Source organism: Rhinichthys klamathensis, unplaced genomic scaffold, assembly GCF_029890125.1.
Source record: "Rhinichthys klamathensis goyatoka isolate OS25496 unplaced genomic scaffold, OSU_Roscu_1.1 h1tg000491l_1, whole genome shotgun sequence".
Taxonomy (NCBI): domain Eukaryota; kingdom Metazoa; phylum Chordata; class Actinopteri; order Cypriniformes; family Leuciscidae; genus Rhinichthys; species Rhinichthys klamathensis.
In genome coordinates this window covers 429,166-453,356 of record NW_026606977.1, presented here as the reverse complement: position 1 = coordinate 453,356, position 24,191 = coordinate 429,166, and the positions used below count along the sequence as shown (strand labels likewise).

The following is a 24,191-nucleotide window of genomic DNA, read 5'->3' as shown; positions in this document are numbered from 1 at the left end:
TCTGAAAATAGAAATTCCGTCATCATGTACTTATCCTTGCAGATTTCGAGTCAGGTCCTATTTAATGCGGGTCACATGATTTGTTTACTATACTGACAATCTTTGTCTGCATCCTAAATTGCATACTCTTTTGAGTAATTACTTTACGACCACTAAAAAAGTATGTTCTATATAGTATGAATGCGTGTAGTATGAATGTAATCTGGACGTACTACTTTTGCTATGCTGTTATCGTGTCCTACCAGCGTAAATTACGTCTCTTCACTGCCATTCACAAAATCCTTTCCCGTGGCCTCATGGGAGAGTAAAGTGTCCATAATTTTCACACTTCAGAATCTCACCAGAAGAAGTAGGTCATCCATGTACTTTTTGAATTGTACTGTGAATTCGGACATAATTATTTTTTTAACATTCTGTTTTTCACCTAATATATAGTAGGGTAGTATGCGATTTCGGATTGAGACAGAGAGTTGAATCAGTCCGATTCATGAACGATTCATTTGGACCGGTTTTGTGAACCAGATCATTCATCAGAAAAGATTCTCAAATAATGATTTGTATACAAATTAGACATCACTAATTCTCACTTGGAATAAAAAATGCCAAGGAGAGCTTTTATTAAACTTAAATTTTGGTCTGTTCCTCTCACAAAATTATCATAAGCTTAAGACGACTTGGAATTTTTTGGTCTTTTTATTTTCTTTACATTGAATATTAAATGATATTCTTCAAAATTCACATGGAAATAAATGAGTAAATGAGCACTTTAATATCTGTTCAAAATATTGCTCCTAACTAAAATAAAGAGTAGATATTGGTGTAGAAATAACACTCACAGGTGTGTAAGCACTCAGTGACCGTGGTTGCGTCGATCAGGTACCCCTCACACAGACGACAGGTGATGTGGGCATTGATGTCCCACAGTTTAATCTTCCTGGTTAACATCTCGGGGTTCTGGATGAGAGAGAAATGGAGGACAACGAGAGGTTAAAAACATGTCACAAAACCACAATCCAAACCACAAGCTGTAGGACCACACCGAGCACACTATAAAACGTAATTTAACAAGTTTTTCATCAAAAGATCTGCATTAATTACTAATAAATAAGGTCCAATGATTAGGGGTCAGGAGGGATATCTCATAGGTCATTAGGGTCAACCCTACACTCTTAAAAATAAAGGCTCCACAGTGAGTTTTAGCTTTGCCAGAGAAGAACCTTTCAGAAAACAATTCTTAAAAGAACCATACTTTCTTATAGTGAAGAACATTTAAAAAATCTAAAGATTCCACCTTTTGTGGAATGGAAAGTTCCCATGGATGTTAAAGGTTCTTCATGGAACCTGTATTGTTATGTGTGTATATCCCAACTCATTAAACATTAGGTTGCCTCCATGTTTTACATCAAAACAAATGTTAAAAACAAGTGTCATTTTCATGGTTTCAGAGAAAACTGTTTTTCATTTGGCTAATTCCTAGTCGCCCGCCACTTAAAAGACAAATCATGTTGTTTGTTTTGGGATGTCCCGTGTGAAGCAGCCAGATGACTCTATTGACCAGTGTTAACCACTGCAGCACAAACAGTGTCAGGACACATGCTGCTCATATTCAATACACATAAAAAAAAAAAAAGATTATTCAACACACCTGCTGCCCACTGACAAGAAAATAATTAGATCTATGTTGCTTCAATATTTGTAATTCAGCTTTGAAGAACAATCTGTGTCGGAACACAGATTTAAAAAAAAGCAATTAGCACATCATAATCCACTTAAACTTAATATTATGAATTATCAGAGATTGCCTGAAATTTCAAATGTAAGATATGTATAAATGTCAGTATTAATATTGAGAGGAAGTACATAAATATTGCACAAACATCAACCCTGAAGAGTCAGCATACCGTCTTGTTGTGCACGGTTCATCATATACATTATATATATATATATACACTCACCTAAAGGATTATTAGGAACACTATACTAATACTGTGTTTGACCCCCTTTCGCCTTCAGAACTGCCTTAATTCTACGTGGCATTGAGTCAACAAGGTGCTGAAAGCATTCTTTAGAAATGTTGGCCCAAATTGATAGGATAGCATCTTGCAGTTGATGGAGATTTGTGGGATGCACATCCAGGGCACGAAGCTCCCATTCCACCACATCCCAAAGATGCTCTATTGGGTTGAGATCTGGGGTCTCATTTATAAAGCGTGCGTACGCAAAAAACGGGGCTGGAAACGTACGTACGCCAGTTTCCACGCAAAGGTTGTGATCTATAAAAAACAAACTTGACGGGAGAATGTGCGCACCTTTAAGCAAACTTTGAGCCGTGCGTACGCACGTTTTGGAGACGGAGCAGTTTGGCGACACCAATGGTGAGCTGGAGCTAAATGTCTTTTTGGTCACTTTTAGACTGAAAATCTAAAGAAAATTATGCATACAGTATACAGAAAGATAATACAAATATAAGCCTAGCCACTCACCAAGCCTATCACATGAAGCAAACATCCATCCCTTTTTAAATGTCCATCCCTTTGTTAAATATCCATCCCTTTGTTCTTTAATGAAACTGACGCAGCCTATCTAAAACCGTAAGTCTTCATTATAATCATAAATACAGTGTTCTGTGAAATATGTTCACAATAACAGTTTAAATAATTAAAACTATGTTTTACTTCTGATGTAAACATTTAGATTAAATATGCCATTCTGATTAATGGAGTTAGACACTTAAAGTACATGAAATCATTACTGAGAAGTTACAACATTTTTTTTATATTCAATAAATAGAAATATTTGTTGTGGATGCAATGCTTTCAAAGACTTTTCCTCTGGCATGCTGTGTTTTAATGTTTTAACTACAGAGATAATTGCTTATCATGATAATAGCAGATTGTCTGAGAGAATAGTTTCGTGCAAATAATGCACTACAAGGTCTATCTGTTTCCATTAAAAATATAAATCAATTAAAAATACTCTTTGGCCAGTGGAAAAGATTGAGAAAAACTTTCTCTGAAATGTATTTTACACTATTTGATTTATTTATTCAAAAACAAGGCAAGGATATAGGCTACTAAATTATTTTTTATTAAATGTAGCCTAACTAATGTGACGGCACATCCGTATTTCATATTTTCCAAATGTCTGGCACCGTTAAACATGTTATCACGTGGATGAATAATCATATGCAAATGATAAGCAGATGAGGATAAGCATAGTAAAACTAGGTGTTGTAAGCTCCATATATGGTTGTTTCGGGGAGGAGACGCATGTGCGCACAATCTTCCGCTGACTGGGATTTATAAAGTGAATTCTGCGCAGGTTCTGGCGTACGCAAGTCAGAATATTTGTTTGCGTATGCCATTTTTGGCTTTCGGACGCACGTACACTTTTAGTAAGGATCCTCCGACAGTTTTATCAATGAGACCCCTGGTGACTGTGGGGGCCATTTTAGTACAGTGAACTCATTGTCATGTTCAAGAAACCAATTTGAAATGATTCGAGCTTTGTGACGTGGTGCATTATCCTGCTGGAAGTAGCCATCAGAGGATGGGTACATGGTGGCCATAAAGGGATGGACATGGTCAGAAACAATGCTCAGGTAGGTCGTGGCATTTAAACGATGCCCAATTGGCACTAAGGGGCCAAGAAAACATCCCCCACCCCATAACACCACCACCACCAGCCTGCACAGTGGTAACAAGGCATGATGGATCCATGTTCTCGTTCTGTTTACGCCAAATTCTGACTCTACCATCTGAATGTCTCAACAGAAATCGAGACTCATCAGACCAGGCAACATTTTTCCAGTCTTCATCTGTCCAATTTTGGTGAGCTCTTGCAAATTGTAGCCTCTTTTTCCTATTTGTAGTGGAGATGAGTGGTACCCGGTGGGGTCTTCTGCTGTTGTAGCCCATCCGCCTTAAGGTTGTGCGTGTTGTGGCTTCACAAATGCTTTGCTGCATACCTCGGTTGTAACGAGTGGTTATTTCAGTCAAAGTTGCTCTTCTATCAGCTTGAATCAGTCGGCCCATTCTCCTCTGACCTCTAGCATCAACAAGGCATTTTCGCCCACAGGACTGCCGCATACTGGATGTTTTTCCCTTTTCACACCATTCTTTGTAAACCCTAGAAATGGTTGTGCGTGAAAATCCCAGTAACTGAGCAGATTGTGAAATACTCAGACCGGCCCGTCTGGCACCAACAACCATGCCACGCTCAAAATTGCTTAAATCACCTTTCTTTCCCATTCTGACATTCAGTTTGGAGTTCAGGAGATTGTCTTGACCAGGACCACACCCCTAAATGCATTGAAGCAACTGCCATGTGATTGGTTGATTAGATAATTGCATTAATGAGAAATTGAACAGGTGTTCCTAATAATCCTTTAGGTGAGTGTATATATATATATTTTAATAATACATTTTTAATGTCTTTGAAATGATGTTCACTGATAGCTTGTAAAATTACAAAAACTCTGAATGAGTTCTGTACATTGGATCTGGTTGGAACTGAAGTAATTGCAGTGTAGAAAAGTGTGTAGAGATGAAAGAGAAGCACTACTAGCACTGCAATAAGGCAAAATGTGTTCAGTAGGGCATAACCACAGGTGTTTCATGTTATGGCACTTCCTTATAAAAGATGAATTCATATATTCAGCCACTAGCCATTTTGCAATAACATAATCAGTGCAGTGTCAAATGAGGACAGAGAACTGCCACGGGCTGCAGTGAATATTACACTCTCACATTAGTGGGCTTCAATAAAAGTTGGAGCTTCAAAGCCATTCATTTACCCATGAGTCTAAATACATTATTCTGAGGGGGAGAAAAAGTTAAATCCAAAACTGAGCATTACACAAGGATCATGGGGCGTTGCTGTTTTGAAAACAGATCTCACAAAAGTTTAGATTAAATAAAATACTTAGCATAGACAAACCGTTACATGGTACATCCCAATTTTTTTTATAAACAAGCACAAATGAGGTTTGTGAGCTCCAGCACAGGATTTATTTTATTAATTAATAACGACTTAAATTTTTCATCTGCTGAATTTCAGGCTTCACACAAAGAATATTATCTTTGAATATAGCACACAAGTCATGTGGATTACTTTTATGGGACCTTTTTGAAGCCAAGCAGTATGAATCACAATTTATCTTTGTGTTGCAGAAAACCAGAAGCTTGGACATTCTGCCAAACATCTCATTTTATGAAAAAAGAAGATATGAGATTGAAACAACAAAGGAAATGAGGGTGAACTAATTAAGATTGTTAAAATCAGATGCGCTACGCTTACCCCTATTGCCGCCATGTGTCTACTGCTGAGGGTCTGGCAGCCGGGCTTCTTCTGCGAGACACAGGGTGGTGTTAACTCTGCATCCTGTGCTCCACTTCAGCTGCAAAAAACACACAGGCATTTATTTATTTACACACATTTATACACAAAATGATTGCAAGGAAACAGACTATTTTACCCCTTTGCCTTTCCAGAATGTTTTCAGTAAATAATATTTTCCGGTTTCAAGATTTCAAAATTGCAACTAGTATTGATCTTTTTTTATTGGAGTTATTTACAGCTTTCTTATCATTTTTTTTAAGGGCAAAAAGGGCAAACAGCAAATTTAAGAAATACTATCTGTTGATTACAATCTTCAAACAATGTGCATAATTATATCACTGATAAAAATAACTGATAAATTATATAGCGATAACCTGAAAAATTCTATTAATATTATTATTACCACCAATATACATTAAATTAATTTTATCCATATTAACAACAGTGATTAACAGCAAATAGTTTTAATTATTACATTTTTATCATAATACAGAGTCATAATACAGACACTCCGAAACAGTTTTACTTTTGTTGTATGTGTGTGGTGTGTGAAGTATGTATAAATATACAGGGATTGGACCATGAAACTGAAACTGGCAAATATGGAGGTTTCACATATATATGTGTGTGGCATCACTGGCCTGGTGGCCAATCTTCACTGATTTTACACTCCATCAGTAAGAGCAGACAGTGAAGGCTGAATAAGCAGAGCAATAGCACAGCTGTACTTAAAGTATTGCAATCCAAACAACATAATAGGAGACATATCAGAGTTCAATCGAGGACAAATGCTTGGAGTGCGTTTCGCTGGCTCATCTGTGACCAGGACAGCAAGTCCCTGTGGTGTATCATGGAGAGCTATGTTATCCAGGGTAATGTCGGCATACCACCACGTAGGACGAACCACATCCAACAGGAGTGACTGTCGACGCAAGAGGAAGCTGTCTGAAAAAGATGTAACCCGGATTGTATCCAAAAAACATAAAACCACAGCTGCCCAACTCACTGCAGAATTAAATGCACACCTCAACTTTCCTGTTTCCACCAAAACTGTTCGTCAGGAGCTCCACGGGGTCAATATTCAGGGTCGGGCTGCTATAGTTAAACCTTTGTCACTTGTGCCAATGCCAAATGTTGGTTACATTGGTGCCAGCAGTGCAAATCTTGGGCTATGGACAAAGTGAAACATGTATTGTTCTCTGATGAGTCCATCTTCACTGTCTTTCCCACAACCATGGGAGTTGAGGTGAAATCTATCTATCAGTGATGGTCTGGGCAGCAATATCCTGGCATTCCCTACTGTACCTGATGGGCGAGTCACTGCCATTTTAAAACTGATTCATTTCATTCGATTCATTCATTATGTTTTAATTAGGATCATCTACAGCAAATAATTATATGCCATGCATCAGAAAGTCAGACAGCCTGTGAAATCCTGACTCTAACCCATTTAAATTTTCACAGATGACGCGGCTGGTATCAGTATCTACCACAACAAGCAGTTGAGTTATCAATATTTTCCCAGAAATTTCCTATCAGTGCATCCTTAAAAGTGTCAGATGCCTTTACCGATCTGTATTACAATTTGCTGTCACCTCTCTAGATGCCCACGCATAAGTTCTTGCTTGCCTGCTTGAGTCCAGACAGAGAGACTCCCAGCCTGGGAGTTTCTGTCTGTTCACTAGCCTGTGAAATTAGTGCACTTAAACCAGAAGACCTGAATGTAGGTCATCTAAGGATATGAGTAAGTGTGTATCATCAGATTTACAACAGATCCAACAGCTCAACATGTTAGCTCCAAAAACTTGGTTGGTTAAAAGTCAACATGAAATCCAAATAAATCCCAATTACTTTCTTAATACATCATTTAATACTTAAAACAATTTACTGTGATTGATTCAATGCATGCTATTCAAAACAAAACAAACAATGTTTGTCTTCATAATCTTTACTCATTATGTAGAATAATAAAATGCTCAGCCTCTGAAATAAGTACTTTCTATTACAAAGGCAGAGAAGTTTCAACTAACAGCTGACAACGTTTTCAAGATTCAAGCAATTCCAGATGGATAAAATCAAGGCCTGGCCCACATTTCTTCAATGTATATCCCGTTTCACTCAGAAATACATCACATTATGGAAGTAGAAAATGTTGTGAATAACGTTTCATGTTGACCTGAGTAATTCTCTTTGTAAACTTTCATTACACTCTAGAGTCTAGACCTCCCAAATTCCAGTTCACGAACTAAACTTCCTAAACAAATCAACAACAATTCAATCTACCATTGCTGAGGGCGTCACTTAACTTTGTTGTGGCACTTTAGTGACATAAAAGAAAACAGATCTCTTTACAATACAGGAAACGGTGCCCTATCACAGCCTGCAGACTGGAGCCATGCGATTCTCAGTGGGTCTTAAAATAACATGACCAATATTTAGATTATTTCCACACAGAGCGTCCAAAGTTTGAAGGATCAAATTGACATTGGTGCAAATTGAATAAGCTGATCAGTTGAATCAGCTTAACCATCGTGCTAGGGGGTTGTACAGGAATTGAGGCATGACCGAACCATCACATCGCCGCTGTACCACTTAGAGCAAAATCAAACTGAACATACACAAATTTTGACACAACACTTTGGGTTTGAGACTTTTAACACAGATAGTATGTTTTGATAGTATGTTCTATCAAAGTATTTTATCAGCATTACCGTACACAGACAACAAAACCAAATATGCGTTATTGTGATAAACAAGTCCAGATAAGAAATCTCTGAGAATTTGGACTCAAGAAATAAATATTTCACAGAAAAATGTCTAAGATCTTTATTCAAAGCACTTTAAAGAAACGAAACCGACCTTAAACATGGACTCAGCCAAATACATAAACTCATGTAGGCCTATTAATAAACTCATTAACCCATAAAATCATCTGTTTACTACGGAAGCGTATTGCATTCACTCGAGGAAAAAAATCTACTCTGTTTTTCTGAATTAACGAGTTAATTATCTCAGAATTACGAGATAATTTTTCATGGGAAAAAAGTTTTTGCTCTGTTTTTCTGAATTAACAAGTTAATATCTCAGAATTATGAGATAATTTTTTCTTGAAAAACATTTTTTTCACTCTGTTTTTATGAATCAATGAGTTACTCATAATTTTGAGATAATTGATTAATTCAGAAAAACAGAGCAAACACTTTTTTCCATGAAAAATTCTCTCGTAATTCTGAGATAATTAATTAGTTAATTCAGAAAAACAAAGTAGATTTTTTTCCTCAAGTGAATGCAATACGCTTCCTATCGGTGTGAATTTACACTAAAATTAAGTAGTGTAAATGCAACTACACTACGGTACTTATTAAATAAATAATAAAACAACTGTAGACTGTTCAGTTAATTGGTCAGCATTTGGCCATTTTTAAAATTACCAGCATTAGTCAATGGAAATTAAAAACAAACAAAAATATCCTTTTAAAATTTATGGTGAAAATGGCAAGGCAACTCGTGTACAGACGCTGCAAAAGTCATCCACACAAAGAAAAAACACAGCCAGAGCAACACACAACACTAAAATAACGCAATAAACATTCATTAAATAAGTAACAGAAAATCTAACACAAATCACTTTAATGTAATTTACATTACAGAAAACAAATTTTATATAAAATAAATCGTATGCGATGTGTCAATCTAGGAGCAGCAATGTAGCATTTTTTCCCCTGTAAAAATTACAAACATTGTTAGTAGTCCACCAAAAACTACCAAAATTAATTTTCTTTATTTTTTCTGATGAATACAAAGGGACGGACAAATTTCACACTCCTCTTTCTTTCCTGTACAAGAACACAGACTGAGATTTGTATGTTTTGTGTAAATGACGGTTTTTTTTAGCTTGACAAACTTGGTCACTATAACAAGATATCATTGGAAAAAAAAAATATTAAATGATATTAAAGCAAAATAAACCAAGCATTTCAATCTCAGTTCGAGTTTTCCACGAGAGAAACCAAAATCCATGTTCGCCCAGTGGGGTACGCTAACAGATACTGCCTTGAGAGGGATAAGCAGCACCCGAGCAAAGGGTCACAGCAAATGCCCTCGCCAGACCCGGAAGAAAGGGCGTCTCATATGCCATAGGTGAATATGGTTTTCATAACTGGGTGTGTCAGACTTTTTCATAGAAAGCGTCCAGCAGTAACACCTTTCGCCCAGTTTCTCACACATTTGATGTTACAAAGGATACGCTGTTTTCCCTCAGCTCTATTGAAGTGCTCTGGTAGATGGCCGGGCACACAGACGCTGCCAGCTGTATGAAGCGCTCTGTGAGGAGCTAATGAGGCGCCACAGTATGATAGACTTACTAAGCAGAGCAGTTTTGTCTCTGGAAAAATGGGTTTGTGTGACCCCAATGCTTAAATGAACACGGACCGGCAATCAGACAAAAATAGTGGTTCACGCTTGTTACAAACAGTCTTTTATGGCCTGGTGCTAAAAAAAAATCATCAATTGAGGAGTGTCGGTTCTGTTTGAGGAGCTGGGAGCGACTCTACGCCTACAGAGCTGGACTATAAGATCGCTGAACAATTGAGATTTACTGATGTCATTCAGCAACCTGATAATACCGCTTTTCAGAGTGCAAGAGCACCTGGCCTAATGAATTATTAAATGACAGATTCAATAAACCTTCAAAAAAATAAAAAAAAATAAAGAGTAGTGGCGGGTACTGTAGAAAAGCAATGATATCAGATTGTAAATGATATGATAAGTGACTAAATACATACATTTGAATGGTAGTCCAAGGTACCAAGGAAAACCATCGTACCATGTCCAAAACGTATGGTAACACTATAGTACCTTTTCGTTATTAAAGGGATAGTTCACCCAAAAATGAAAATTAGCCCATGATTTACTCACCCTGAAGCCATCCTAGGTGTATATGACATTCTTCTTTCAGTTGAATAGCCTACAATCAGAGTTCTATTAAAAAAATGTCCTGGCTCTTCCAAGCCTTATAATGGAAGTCAATGGGTATATATTTTTTGGAAGTCCATCAAAGCCTATCCATCCATGATAAAAGTGCTCGAAACGGCTCTGAGGAGGTTAGACGGCCGTACGCAAGTCGACCTACGCCAAAAGAGTAACACTTGACAAAATATGACGTAGGAGTAGCATAAGCTTTGACACCTCTCGCGGTTCAAACCATAGACTGTAAAAAAGGTTCAAACAGGGCTGGGCAACCGCGTTCGTCATTACGTTGTGCGTCAAGTTCAAGTGTTACTCTTTTGGCGTAGGCCGACTTGCGTACGGCCATCAGTCGGAAGCTAGTTATTTTAGTCGATAAAGTTTTAAATATGGATATTTTTCTTACACGAACGCATTGCTTCACTTCAGAAGGTCTTTATTAACTAAATTTTTTAATATAACTCCGATTGTATTCGTCTGAAAGAAGAATGTCATATACAGCTAGAATGGCTTCAGGGTGAGTAAATCATGGCCTATCCCTTTAAAGCACAAACATAACAGTATTATGTAGTTCAAGTCCCTGATGTTAACTACTAACTAGTACACATACAATTTTTATAAAAATACTCAATCAATATCAAACCATAACTGACACCAATTACTTTCTTGAAACACATTCCTGGTCTTATTTGTGAATGACTCATCAATGCACGTCAAGCCACATTACAGAACAAATCACTCAAACATGTATGTATATGTATATTAACACCCCACAGCATTTTTAAGCAGCTGGGTGAAAGTCCAGCCAAAAATACTGCACAAAAAAAAAAAAAGTGTCTTCCACGAACTGAACCTTGTTACTTCAATAACCAATAAGAAACAGCCCAAGGCACCATTACTAGTTTAAATACTTGACCAGATTCAATGGTGTGAAAAGAAGGCTGCACCCTAATAGTCGACGACAAAACTTTTGCAAAGGCTTATCCCAACCAAATTTTAATTACTCAGTTAGTCGCAGAAAAAAAAACCTCCACAGGAATTGGAGAAGTCACGCAGTCCGATGGACAGATCGTTATCACGGCTGGTCCATGTAGTAATCATGTCGGACAGGATATCCAAGCGTTCACCTTTCAATCAACGACATCAAACATGGCTTATCATTTGAAACATGCAAGTTGTAGCTTAACATTACCCACTTTACATGGTCGCTTGCTCAAACGTTAATGTTAACCTCGATAAATGTTCGCTATAGTATAGGTGCATAATATACTGTATATTCCCCAGGCTGCCCGCTGCTCTTGTCCACGGTTTGCAGTGTGTGTGTGTGTGGTTGTGTGTGTGTGTGTGTACTAACTTGGATGGGTAAACTGCAGAGGACAAATTCAGAGTATGCCATACTTGGCCTTCACGTAACTTCAGGTATGTTCAAGTGTTCATGTGGTGTATGGAAGCTAAATAAGTACAGAGTTTACTGCAGGATGTTTAACTTAGCGTGCATTTCTCTCCACTATGCTGCAGAGATTTGAGTCAGCGTCCTTCATCTTTACCACCGGCATTAACTGAGAAAACAGTAGTTCAGAATGTAGTTCTGATGATGGTTTTCTTTCTTGGCAGACACTTTATTACTAAAGTTCATCTACTACAGAAGAGTGACCTTTGCAATACTGACCCATATCTGAAAACACCCCCACCTAAAAATTAATCGGTTAATCAGACGAGAACGTATGACTTTATTAGTAAAATCCCATATCTCTGAAATTCCAGTAGTTAACCTTATTAAAAAACATCTAAATCACACTTGATCTGGGTTCATCGGCTTATTGCATGGAATCTTTTAACAAGGCATGCATTGTTGAGCTCTCTAAAAACCCTCGCCAGTTTTACAGGCTATAGGAGGAAATTTTATATTGGAACTTGTTTGTGTTCCAGAATGTGCAATCACACAAAGAGATTGTGTGTTTGAAGGTTGTCTCCTTGAGATAATATACGCAAGAAGCACCCAAGTAGCATGCTGACTCTTGTGTAATTCGGAGACTGTATCCTGAAAGACTGACAACATCAGATCATATGAGGAACTTTGAGCCAATACTGATTCACTTCCCCTCACAATACTTATAAGGATGATCATTTGTAAACTCGGTGGTTGTCATTTAGGGTTCATTCTTGTGCAAAAGTAGTACTATGGCAGTAACATGACATCTACAGTCATGGTTAGAATTATTGCCACCCTTGGTAAATATGAACAAAGAAGCCTCTGAAAATAAATCTGCATTGTTAATCCTTTTGAACTTTTATTTGAAAAAAAACTCTAACCTTTCATTGAATTAAAAGAAATGAGCGGGGAGGATTTATTTATGAAATAAATGTTTTTCTCCAATACATGTTGGCCACAATTAATGGCACCCTTTTATTTAATTTTTTTTACAACCTCCCTTTGCCAAGATAACAGCTCTGAAGAGTTTTCTCCTATAATGCCTGATGAGTTTGGAGCACACCTGACAAGAGATCAGAGACCATTCCTCCATACAGAATCTCTCCGGATCCTTCAGATTCCCAGATCCATGTTGGTGCTTCTTCTCTTCAAGTTCACCCCACTCATTTTATAGGGTTCAGGGGCCGTATTCACAAAGAATTTTAAGGCTAAAAGTAGCTCCTAACTGGCGAATTTAGGAGCAACTCCTAAAAATAATGGGCGTGTCACTCCTAACTTTAGGACTCCTAATTTGTTTCACTAAGAGTAATTCACGAAGCATTTTAGCCCTAAAAGTAGCACCTAAGTCTGGGACAGCTTAAAAGAAGTCGAGAGGACTCCTAACTCACTAAGACCAATTCACAAAGGATTGTAGCGCATACCACCGCCTCTCGCAGTCGTCCGGGGTCCGCGACACAAGCGGGAATGCTGCATTGATCTGCAAACAAATCTCCTGTGTGTTTTGCTTGATATCCCAGTGGCGAATTTTCCATTTATCTTTTTTTTTTTTAAACACAACTGAGCCAGCAGCAGTAATGGTGTGTTCACACCGAACGCGAATTTTAATCATTTGCGCGAGTAGATTACATACAAAGTCAATGCAAAGACGCGAATAGACGTATCATTCGTGCCGGGCGTTGCGATTGACGCGAATTGGGCGATGCGTTTGCCGCGAATGTCTTCCGCGCAAGTTGAAAAATTTGAACTCGAGCGAATGTTCAAGCGTCTAACTAGACGCGATAGACGCTTATTTGACGCTCTATTCGCGTTCGGTGTGAACACACTGATCCTGCGTCCAGTTGGGCTTTCTTTTCCGTTTTGGCGAGTTCATAATCCACCGTCATCCAACTATTACATTAGGCTACTTCAATAGGAGCAACATTTCCTTAGTCTATTTAGGCTAATAGGATGTCAATTAATGTGTTAATGCAAAGTGTTAATGCAAGTGTCGTTTTTCATTATTAGGCAAGTGGCTGTTTTCATTAGGGTAGGCTACCTTGATTTAATTTAATTTAATTCACGCCTTTTTTTCTCTCTCTCTGCCTTTTTAGAATTACACTTCACTGGGGTATGCACAAACATATGCATTTCGATGACATTACTATTATTATTTTGTGTAGGACACAGACATATTTAGATGTCGTAATTCCATGATTTGTTGCGTCTGTGTTATGTTCCGCATGATGGCCCTGTCATCTAACAACCAATCACCGTGATCATTGCGAGGAAGCTCGTGCATGAGAATTGACGTCATCCATAGCAACGAAGACTCACTCTTAGTTTAGGAGTCGTCATTTTTCCTTACTAAGAGTAGGTCTGAAAGGCGTTGTGAATAACTTTTAAGAGAAAACTCCTAGCTAAAATATTTTAGTGCGATTTAGGAGTACTCCTAGTGGTAAGATAAAAATCTTTGTGAATACGGCCCCAGGTCAGTGAACTGGGATGGCCATGGCAGAAGCTTCATTTTGTGCTCAGTGACCCATTTTTTGTTGATTTTGATGTTTATTTTGGATCGTTGTCCTGATGGATGATCCAACCACGGCCCATTTGAAGATTTCTAGCAGAGGCCATCAGGTTTTACTTTTTTACCTGTTGGTATTTGATAGAATCCAAGATGCCATGTATCTGAACAAGATGTCCAGAACCTCCAGTAGAAAAAATAGCATCCAGCAGTATATTTAAAAGTGGACATGGGGTACTTTTTATTCCTGTTTGCCCCAAACCCATCTGGAGGGTTTGCTGCCAAAATTCTCTTTTTTAGTTTCATCTGACAATAGAACCCAGTTCCGTTTGAAGTACCAGTAGTGTCTGGCAAGTGGAGTTTACTTTTGGAAGAGAGCAGAGGATTTTATTCTTGAAACCCTCCCAATGAACATGTGGTGATGTAGGTGCTGTTTGATATTTTTGTTTTGAGGCTTTCTGACCCCATGTCTCAACTACTTTCTGCAATTCTCCAGCTGTGATCCTTGGAGAGTCTTTGGCCACTCGAACTGTCCTCCTCGCTTTGCAATAAGACATTATAGACACAAGGCCTCTTCCAGGCAGATTCGCGAAATCTTTAGTTGTTTGGAACTGCTAAAGATGTCGGAAATTATTGCCCTGATGGTAGAAATGGGAATTCTCAATGCTTTAGCTATTTTCTTACAGCTGCTTTCTATTTTGTAAAGCTCAACACTATTTTGCTGCACATCAGGGGCCGTATTCACAAAGAATTTTATCTTACCACTAGGAGTACTCCTAAATCGCACTAAAATATTTTAGCTAGGAGTTTTCTCTTAAAAGTTATTCACGACGCCTTTCAGACCTACTCTTTGTAAGGAAAAATGACAACTCCTAAACTAAGAGTGAATCTTCGTTGCTATGGATGACGTCAATTCTCATGCACGAGCTTCCTCGCAATGATCACGGTGATTGGTTGTTAGATGACAGGGCCATCATGCGGAACATAACACAGACGCAACAAATCATGGAATTACGACATCTAAATATGTCTGTGTCCTACACAAAATAATAATAGTAATGTCATCGAAATGCATAATGACATGTTTGTGCAATCCCCAGTGAAGTGTAATTCTAAAAAGGCAGAGAGAGAGAGAAAAGTCGTGAATTCAATTCAATTAAATCAAGGTAGCCTAATACCCCAATGAAAACCGCCACTTGCCTAATAATGAAAAACGACACTTGCATTAACACTTGCTTGGTTAACTGACATCCTATTAGCCTAAATATACTACTTAAAGCAAGGAAATGTTTCTCCTATTGAAGTAATGTAATAGTTGAATGACGGTGGATTATGAACTCGCCAAAACGGAAAAGAAAGCCCAACTGGACGCAGGATAAGTTACTGCTGCTGGCCCAGTTGGTGCTGGGGAAAAAAAAGACATAATAAAAGCTGTCCCGTGCTACTTTTAGGGCTAAAATGCTTTGTGAATTACTCTTAGTGAAAAAAATTAGGAGTCCTAAAGTTAGGAGTGACACGCCCATTATTTTTAGGAGTTGCTCCTAAATTCGCCTGTTAAGAGCTACTTTTATCCTTAAAATTCTTTGTAAATACGGCCCCAGAACTATATTCTTTGGTTTTACTCATTGTGATGGATGATTAAGGGAATTTGGCCTTTGTGTTTCCTCATATTTATACATATTTATACCAAGACAAGAAGTCATGGCTAGACAATTTCATGTTCATAATCACCCTGCTAAAAATGTAAAAATGAATGGGAACATACTTCAAATATATTTTACTCATAAGAATTTCTAGGGTTGTCGATAATTGTGGCCAACATGTTTTGGAGAAAAGCATTTATTTCATAATGTGATTTTCCCCCCACTTTCAATTGTTTTACTTCAATGAAAGACATTGATTAGACATTGAAAGACATTAGTTTTTTTTAGTTTTTTTTTTAATGAAATGAAACATCAAAAGGATAAACAGTGCAGATATACACTCACCGGCCACTTTATTAGGTACACCTGTCCAACTGCTCGTTAACACTTAATTTCTAAGCAGCCAATCACATGGCGGCAACTCAGTGCATTTAGGCATGTAGACATGGTCAAGACAATCTCCTGCAGTTCAAACCGAGCATCAGTATGGGGAAGAAAGGTGATTTGAGTGACTTTGAACGTGGCATGATTGTTGGTGCCAAAAGGGCTGGTCTGAGTATTTCAGAAACTGCTAATCTACTGGGATTTTCACGCACAACCATCTCTAGGGTTTACAGAGAATGGTCCGAAAAAGAAAAAACATCCAGTGAGCGGCAGTTCTGTGGGCGGAAATGCCTTGTTGATGCCAGAGGTCAGAGGAAAATGGCCAGACTGGTTCGAGCTGATAGAAGGGCAACAGTGACTGAAATAACCACTCGTTACAACCGAGGTATGCAGCAAAGCATTTGTGAAGCCACAACACGCACAACCTTGAGGCGGATGGGCTACAACAGCAGAAGACTCCACCGGGTACCACTCATCTCCACTACAAATAGGAAAAAGAGGCTACAATTTGCAAGAGCTCACCAAAATTGAACAGTTGAAGACTGGAAAAATGTTGCCTGGTCTGATGAGTCTCGATTTCTGTTGAGACATTCAGATGTTAGAGTCAGAATTTGGCGTAAACAGAATGAGAACATGGAACCATCATGCCTTGTTACCACTGTGCAGGCTGGTGGTGGTGGTGTAATGGTGTGGGGGATGTTTTCCTGGCACACTTTAGGCCCCTTAGTGCCAATTGGGCATCGTTTAAATGCCACGGCCTACCTGAGCATTGTTTCTGACCATGTCCATCCCTTTATGGCCACCATGTACCCATCCTCTGATGGCTACTTCCACCATGTCACAAAGCTCTAATCATTTCAAATTGGTTTCTTGAACATGACAATGAGTTCACTGTACTAAAATGGCCTCCACAGTCACCAGATCTCAACCCAATAGAGCATCTTTGGGATGTGGTGGAACGGGAGATTCGCATCATGGATGTGCAGCCGACAAATCTGCGGCAACTGTGTGATGCCATCATGTCAATATGGACCAAACTCCCTGAGGAATGCTTCCAGCACCTTTTTGAATCTATGCCACGAAGAATTGAGGCAGTTCTGAAGGCAAAAGGGGGTCCAACCCGTTACTAGCATGGGGTACCTAATAAAGTGGCCGGTGAGTGTATTTTCACAGCCATCTTTGATCATATTGATCATATTTTATTGACATAAAAGTAGGCCTAGTCCCTACATCTTACATTTCAGTTAATTCCTCACACAAAGATATCATATGGCTTCAGAAGATTTAACGTATTTATGATGCTTTAATAGTGATTTTATGTCATTTTTGGAACTTGACAGCATCCATCCACTTGCAGCCTATGAATAATATGAATAATAATGCCTACAAAATAATTCTGCCTATGATCTCCTGTTGTGTTCCACAGAAAAAAAGAAAATGATGTGTTTGGAGCAATGCTAGGGTAACTGAGTAAATTATGACAATTATGACAACAAAAAAAAAACTTTTATTTTTAAAATAATATAAATAAAATTTGTCAAAACTGCAACTCTCTCAAAGCTGTATAAAGGAAACACCCAAAGCTCTCACTTGACCCACATTTAGGGAAGTAGGACTAAAAGTGTATCAGCACAATTCATCCAATATGACCCTGAAAGCTTATGCAAAAGGAGTAAATACCGCAGTACCAAAACAAACGGATCTTAAAACAAGCAAATAAGCTTTAACTGGCAGTTATCATCTAAAATCTACATAAAACATACACAAAACCTGAAATGGACAACCGTAAAAAATAGTGACACTGGCCAGGGCTGATTTTCCCAAAAGTATAGTAAGGCTAAGTAGATCGTAGAACCATTGCCACCAATGGTCTCTACGATTAAGTTAGCTCACAATGCTTTTGCATTGGTCGATAACACTTGTCAGATTAAGAGAATCATGTTTCAAAATCTTTTGAATGTCAAATTAAAATAACGTACCACCTACACTAAACCCAACCATAAACCAACCGATAAGGATAAGGTTAGGCTAGATAAAGACCCAATCAACCATGCCATTTACCTTGCATAAGTCTTTTAGCTCTTTTATTGTGACTTGTGTTTCATGGGACACGTACCCGAGCAAATGCAGCGCTGTACCAGGTGAGATACCAAGCAAGTTTACAGAACTTTACAGTACAGAAAAGCTGTACCGAGCTGGTTATGTGGCGCAAACATACCTTCTAATGTTCAGTCATGTTTATTTCATGCTGTAACTAATAGATGATTGGTTCATGTGCGTTCCGTGTTGCAGCTTCGAATAAACTGAGGCGATATAGCGATCTGTCACACCACATTAAAGAATGCCAAAGGGAATTTATTGTTTGAATTTCATAATAAAAATGACAGAATTTGAAAGCTGAGACTTTGTTTCACATCAACGGTAACAAAGCACACAAGCTTATTGAGTGCTACAAAGTCCTGTTCATTTATCTACTGAAAACAGCACAAAAGATCAATTCTTCGGATTTAAGAATCGAAATCGTTGCATCAAATTGAGAATCGATTAAAATAGAAAAATCTATATTTTAACCCAGCCCTAGTTATAATATAGTATTGAACAAGGAATCACATGAAAGTCTTTACAAATCAATAATATAACCCTGTAATCATATTGTATGACTGAATATTATTATTATTAATAAATAATAAATCGCTTTCTCTCTCTCACACACACTCACACGCACGCACGCACGCACGCACACACACACACACTTTAAATGAACAAAATATATTGGTTGGGTCAGGGTGACTAAACTACTGGAATACTTATAATGACTGTTGTAAATAGCAACGCACTACACAGCGCACATCCATGTCTCGGATCACCGTGGACGCAATCTCTGGTTTCATTCAAATGTGTATGTCTTGCGTCTCAGTTTTGATTGTATTGAAAATTAAATCAGAGTAATTTAGTATTAATACTACTACAATATTGTTGTATATCACATTTACTTTACGATTGATTTGGACACTGTAACTTGTATAATGGATTTATAAACCGGCAAGATTTAAAAACATTAAGTTAATCACAATTCAATATTTCATGTCCCGGAAATTATTTCTGTGGTAAAAAATAAAACTGTAATAAGTTTACTATGAATGAATACAATACATTATCCCTTAAATGTCACCCTTAATAGTTTGAATATGTTCGATCGTCTTGGCTCAAATCCGCTTGCTGTAAAACTTTTCCCTTTGCGGAAGCTTTGCAATAATTACAAGTGAGATAATGAAATAATTCATCTCCAATAAATTTTTTGTCTAATTATTTGCCCAAGTTAGTTGTGCTATTAAGGTACAAATTAACTCAGTGGGTGGTTGTCACGTAACGTTAGATGACTTAGCAGATTTGACGTGTTTCCCCCTTTTGCAGCGACTTTCCTCTTGCAAGATTTGCAGACAGGGTGCCCATCCTCGATTAAATTGCCATCGGGACTCTTGTAATAGCCAAAATACGACCATACCTCCGATTTTGTCCTCTTGGATGGCTGAAAAATCTCCCATGCGCTGTCACTGCCTTCCGCCATGTCTTCTCGCGCAAAAAAACAACATTGCATCTGCGCGCCTGCTCGCGTCGCGCCTGAGTCAGACTGATTCTGGCTGGACAGGATTTACCGCGAGTTTTCAAAATCACGATAATCAAACACGGTTTTTATGATAATTAAATTTTAAACGATAATACTAACCGCCAGGACATTTTATCGTGGTTTATCGTGAAACCGGTAATCGTCCCATCCCTATTCTTGTGTTACGCAGCACGTTTGAGCTTCAGCAAGAACCAATGAGGTTCATTCTCGTGTTACGCAGCACGTTTGAGCTTCAGCAAGAACCAATGAGGTTCATTCTCGTGTTACGCAGCACGTTTGAGCTTCAGCAAGAACCAATGAGGTTCATTCTCATGTTACGCAGCACGTTTGAGCTTCAGCAAGAACCAATGAGGTTCATTCTCATGTTACGCAGCACGTTTGAGCTTCCGCAAAAACCAATGAGGTTCATTCTCATGTTACGCATCACATTTGAGCTTCCGCAAGAACCAATGAGGTTCATTCTCATGTTACGCAGCACGTTTGAGCTTCAGCAAGAACCAATGTGGTTCATTCTCATGTTACGCAGCACGTTTGAGCTTCCGCAAAAACCAATGTGGTTCATTCTCATGTTACGCATCACATTTGAGCTTCCGCAAGAACCAATGAGGTTCATTCTTGTGTTACGCAGCACGTTTGAGCTTCAGCAAGAACCAATGTGGTTCATTCTCATGTTACGCAGCACGTTTGAGCTTCAGCAAGAACCAATGAGGTTCATTCTCATGTTACGCAGCACGTTTGAGCTTCCGCAAAAACCAATGTGGTTCATTCTCATGTTACGCAGCACGTTGGAGCTTCAGCAAGAACCAATGAGGTTCATTCTCATGTTACGCAGCACGTTTGAGCTTCAGCAAGAACCAATGAGGTTCATTCTCATGTTACGCAGCACGTTTGAGCTTCCGCAAGAACCAATGAGGTTCATTCTCATGTTACGCAGCACGTTTGAGCTTCAGAAAGAAGCAATGTGGTTCATTCTCATGTTACGCAGCACGTTTGAGCTTCAGCAAGAACCAATGAGGTTCATTCTCATGTTACGCAGCACGTTTGAGCTTCAGCAAGAACCAATGAGGTTCATTCTCATGTTACGCAGCACGTTTGAGCTTCAGAAAGAACCAATGTGGTTCATTCTCATGTTACGCAGCACGTTTGAGCTTCAGCAAGAACCAATGAGGTTCATTCTCATGTTACGCAGCACGTTTGAGCTTCAGCAAGAACCAATGTGGTTCATTCTCATGTTACGCAGCACGTTTGAGCTTCAGCAAGAACCAATGAGGTTCATTCTCATGTTACGCAGCACGTTTGAGCTTCAGCAAGAACCAATGAGGTTCATTCTCGTGTTAAGCAGCACGTTTGAGCCTCAGCAAGAACCAATGAGGTTCATTCTCGTGTTACGCAGCACGTTTGAGCTTCAGCAAGAACCAATGAGGTTCATTCTCATGTTACGCAGCACGTTTGAGCTTCAGCAAGAACCAATGAGGTTCATTCTCATGTTACGCAGCACGTTTGAGCTTCCGCAAGAACCAATGAGGTTCATTCTCATGTTACGCAGCACGTTTGAGCTTCAGAAAGAACCAATGTGGTTCATTCTCATGTTACGCAGCACGTTTGAGCTTCAGCAAGAACCAATGAGGTTCATTCTCATGTTACGCAGCATGTTTGAGCTTCAGCAAGAACCAATGAGGTTCATTCTCGTGTTAAGCAGCACGTTTGAGCCTCAGCAAGAACCAATGAGGTTCATTCTCGTGTAAAGCAGCACGTTTGAGCTTCAGAAAGAACCAATGTGGTTCATTCTCATGTTACGCATCACATTTGAGCTTCCGCAAGAACCAATGAGGTTCATTCTCGTGTTACGCAGCACGTTTGAGCTTCAGCAAGAACCAATGTGGTTCATTCTCATGTTACGCAGCACGTTTGAGCTTCAGCAAGAACCAATGAGGTTCATTCTCATGTTACGCAGCACGTTTGAGCTTCCGCAAAAACCAATGTGGTTCATTCTCATGTTACGCAGCACGTTGGAGCTTCAGCAAGAACCAATGAGGTTCATTCTCATGTTACGCAGCACGTTTGAGCTTCAGCAAGAACCAATGAGGTTCATTCTCATGTTACGCAGCACGTTTGAGCTTCAGCAAGAACCAATGAGGTTCATTCTCATGTTACGCAGCACGTTTGAGCTTCAGAAAGAACCAATGTGGTTCATTCTCATGTTACGCAGCACGTTTGAGCTTCAGCAAGAACCAATGAGGTTCATTCTCATGTTACGCAGCACGTTTGAGCTTCAGCAAGAACCAATGTGGTTCATTCTCATGTTACGCAGCACGTTTGAGCTTCAGCAAGAACCAATGAGGTTCATTCTCATGTTACGCAGCACGTTTGAGCTTCAGCAAGAACCAATGAGGTTCATTCTCGTGTTAAGCAGCACGTTTGAGCCTCAGCAAGAACCAATGAGGTTCATTCTCGTGTTACGCAGCACGTTTGAGCTTCAGCAAGAACCAATGAGGTTCATTCTCGTGTTACGCAGCACGTTTGAGCTTCAGCAAGAACCAATGAGGTTCATTCTCATGTTACGCAGCACGTTTGAGCTTCAGCAAGAACCAATGAGGTTCATTCTCATGTTACGCAGCACGTTTGAGCTTCCGCAAAAACCAATGAGGTTCATTCTCATGTTACGCATCACATTTGAGCTTCCGCAAGAACCAATGAGGTTCATTCTCATGTTACGCAGCACGTTTGAGCTTCAGCAAGAACCAATGTGGTTCATTCTCATGTTACGCAGCACGTTTGAGCTTCCGCAAAAACCAATGTGGTTCATTCTCATGTTACGCATCACATTTGAGCTTCCGCAAGAACCAATGAGGTTCATTCTCGTGTTACGCAGCACGTTTGAGCTTCAGCAAGAACCAATGTGGTTCATTCTCATGTTACGCAGCACGTTTGAGCTTCAGCAAGAACCAATGAGGTTCATTCTCATGTTACGCAGCACGTTTGAGCTTCCGCAAAAACCAATGTGGTTCATTCTCATGTTACGCAGCACGTTGGAGCTTCAGCAAGAACCAATGAGGTTCATTCTCATGTTACGCAGCACGTTTGAGCTTCAGCAAGAACCAATGAGGTTCATTCTCATGTTACGCAGCACGTTTGAGCTTCCGCAAGAACCAATGAGGTTCATTCTCATGTTACGCAGCACGTTTGAGCTTCAGAAAGAAGCAATGTGGTTCATTCTCATGTTACGCAGCACGTTTGAGCTTCAGCAAGAACCAATGAGGTTCATTCTCATGTTACGCAGCACGTTTGAGCTTCAGCAAGAACCAATGAGGTTCATTCTCATGTTACGCAGCACGTTTGAGCTTCAGAAAGAACCAATGTGGTTCATTCTCATGTTACGCAGCACGTTTGAGCTTCAGCAAGAACCAATGAGGTTCATTCTCATGTTACGCAGCACGTTTGAGCTTCAGCAAGAACCAATGTGGTTCATTCTCATGTTACGCAGCACGTTTGAGCTTCAGCAAGAACCAATGAGGTTCATTCTCATGTTACGCAGCACGTTTGAGCTTCAGCAAGAACCAATGAGGTTCATTCTCGTGTTAAGCAGCACGTTTGAGCCTCAGCAAGAACCAATGAGGTTCATTCTCGTGTTACGCAGCACGTTTGAGCTTCAGCAAGAACCAATGAGGTTCATTCTCATGTTACGCAGCACGTTTGAGCTTCAGCAAGAACCAATGAGGTTCATTCTCATGTTACGCAGCACGTTTGAGCTTCCGCAAGAACCAATGAGGTTCATTCTCATGTTACGCAGCACGTTTGAGCTTCAGAAAGAACCAATGTGGTTCATTCTCATGTTACGCAGCACGTTTGAGCTTCAGCAAGAACCAATGAGGTTCATTCTCATGTTACGCAGCATGTTTGAGCTTCAGCAAGAACCAATGAGGTTCATTCTCGTGTTAAGCAGCACGTTTGAGCCTCAGCAAGAACCAATGAGGTTCATTCTCGTGTAAAGCAGCACGTTTGAGCTTCAGAAAGAACCAATGTGGTTCATTCTCATGTTACGCATCACATTTGAGCTTCCGCAAGAACCAATGAGGTTCATTCTCGTGTTACGCAGCACGTTTGAGCTTCAGCAAGAACCAATGTGGTTCATTCTCATGTTACGCAGCACGTTTGAGCTTCAGCAAGAACCAATGAGGTTCATTCTCATGTTACGCAGCACGTTTGAGCTTCCGCAAAAACCAATGTGGTTCATTCTCATGTTACGCAGCACGTTGGAGCTTCAGCAAGAACCAATGAGGTTCATTCTCATGTTACGCA

General features: G+C 39.3%; 1 protein-coding gene across 1 annotated transcript in view; it reads right to left on the bottom strand.

Moving 5' to 3' along the window:
* The window catches only part of LOC130072505 (polycomb group RING finger protein 3), a 49,001-nt gene that overhangs the window by 20,925 nt on the left and 3,885 nt on the right, over positions 1 to 24,191 (bottom strand). The window contains exons 2-3 of the mRNA XM_056237637.1: positions 5,299 to 5,398; positions 837 to 954 (exon numbers count right to left, since the gene is read on the bottom strand). Of these exons, the coding sequence (XP_056093612.1) occupies positions 837 to 954; positions 5,299 to 5,313 (133 nt within the window). The 5' untranslated portion in view covers positions 5,314 to 5,398. The remainder of the gene's footprint in view (positions 1 to 836; positions 955 to 5,298; positions 5,399 to 24,191) is intronic.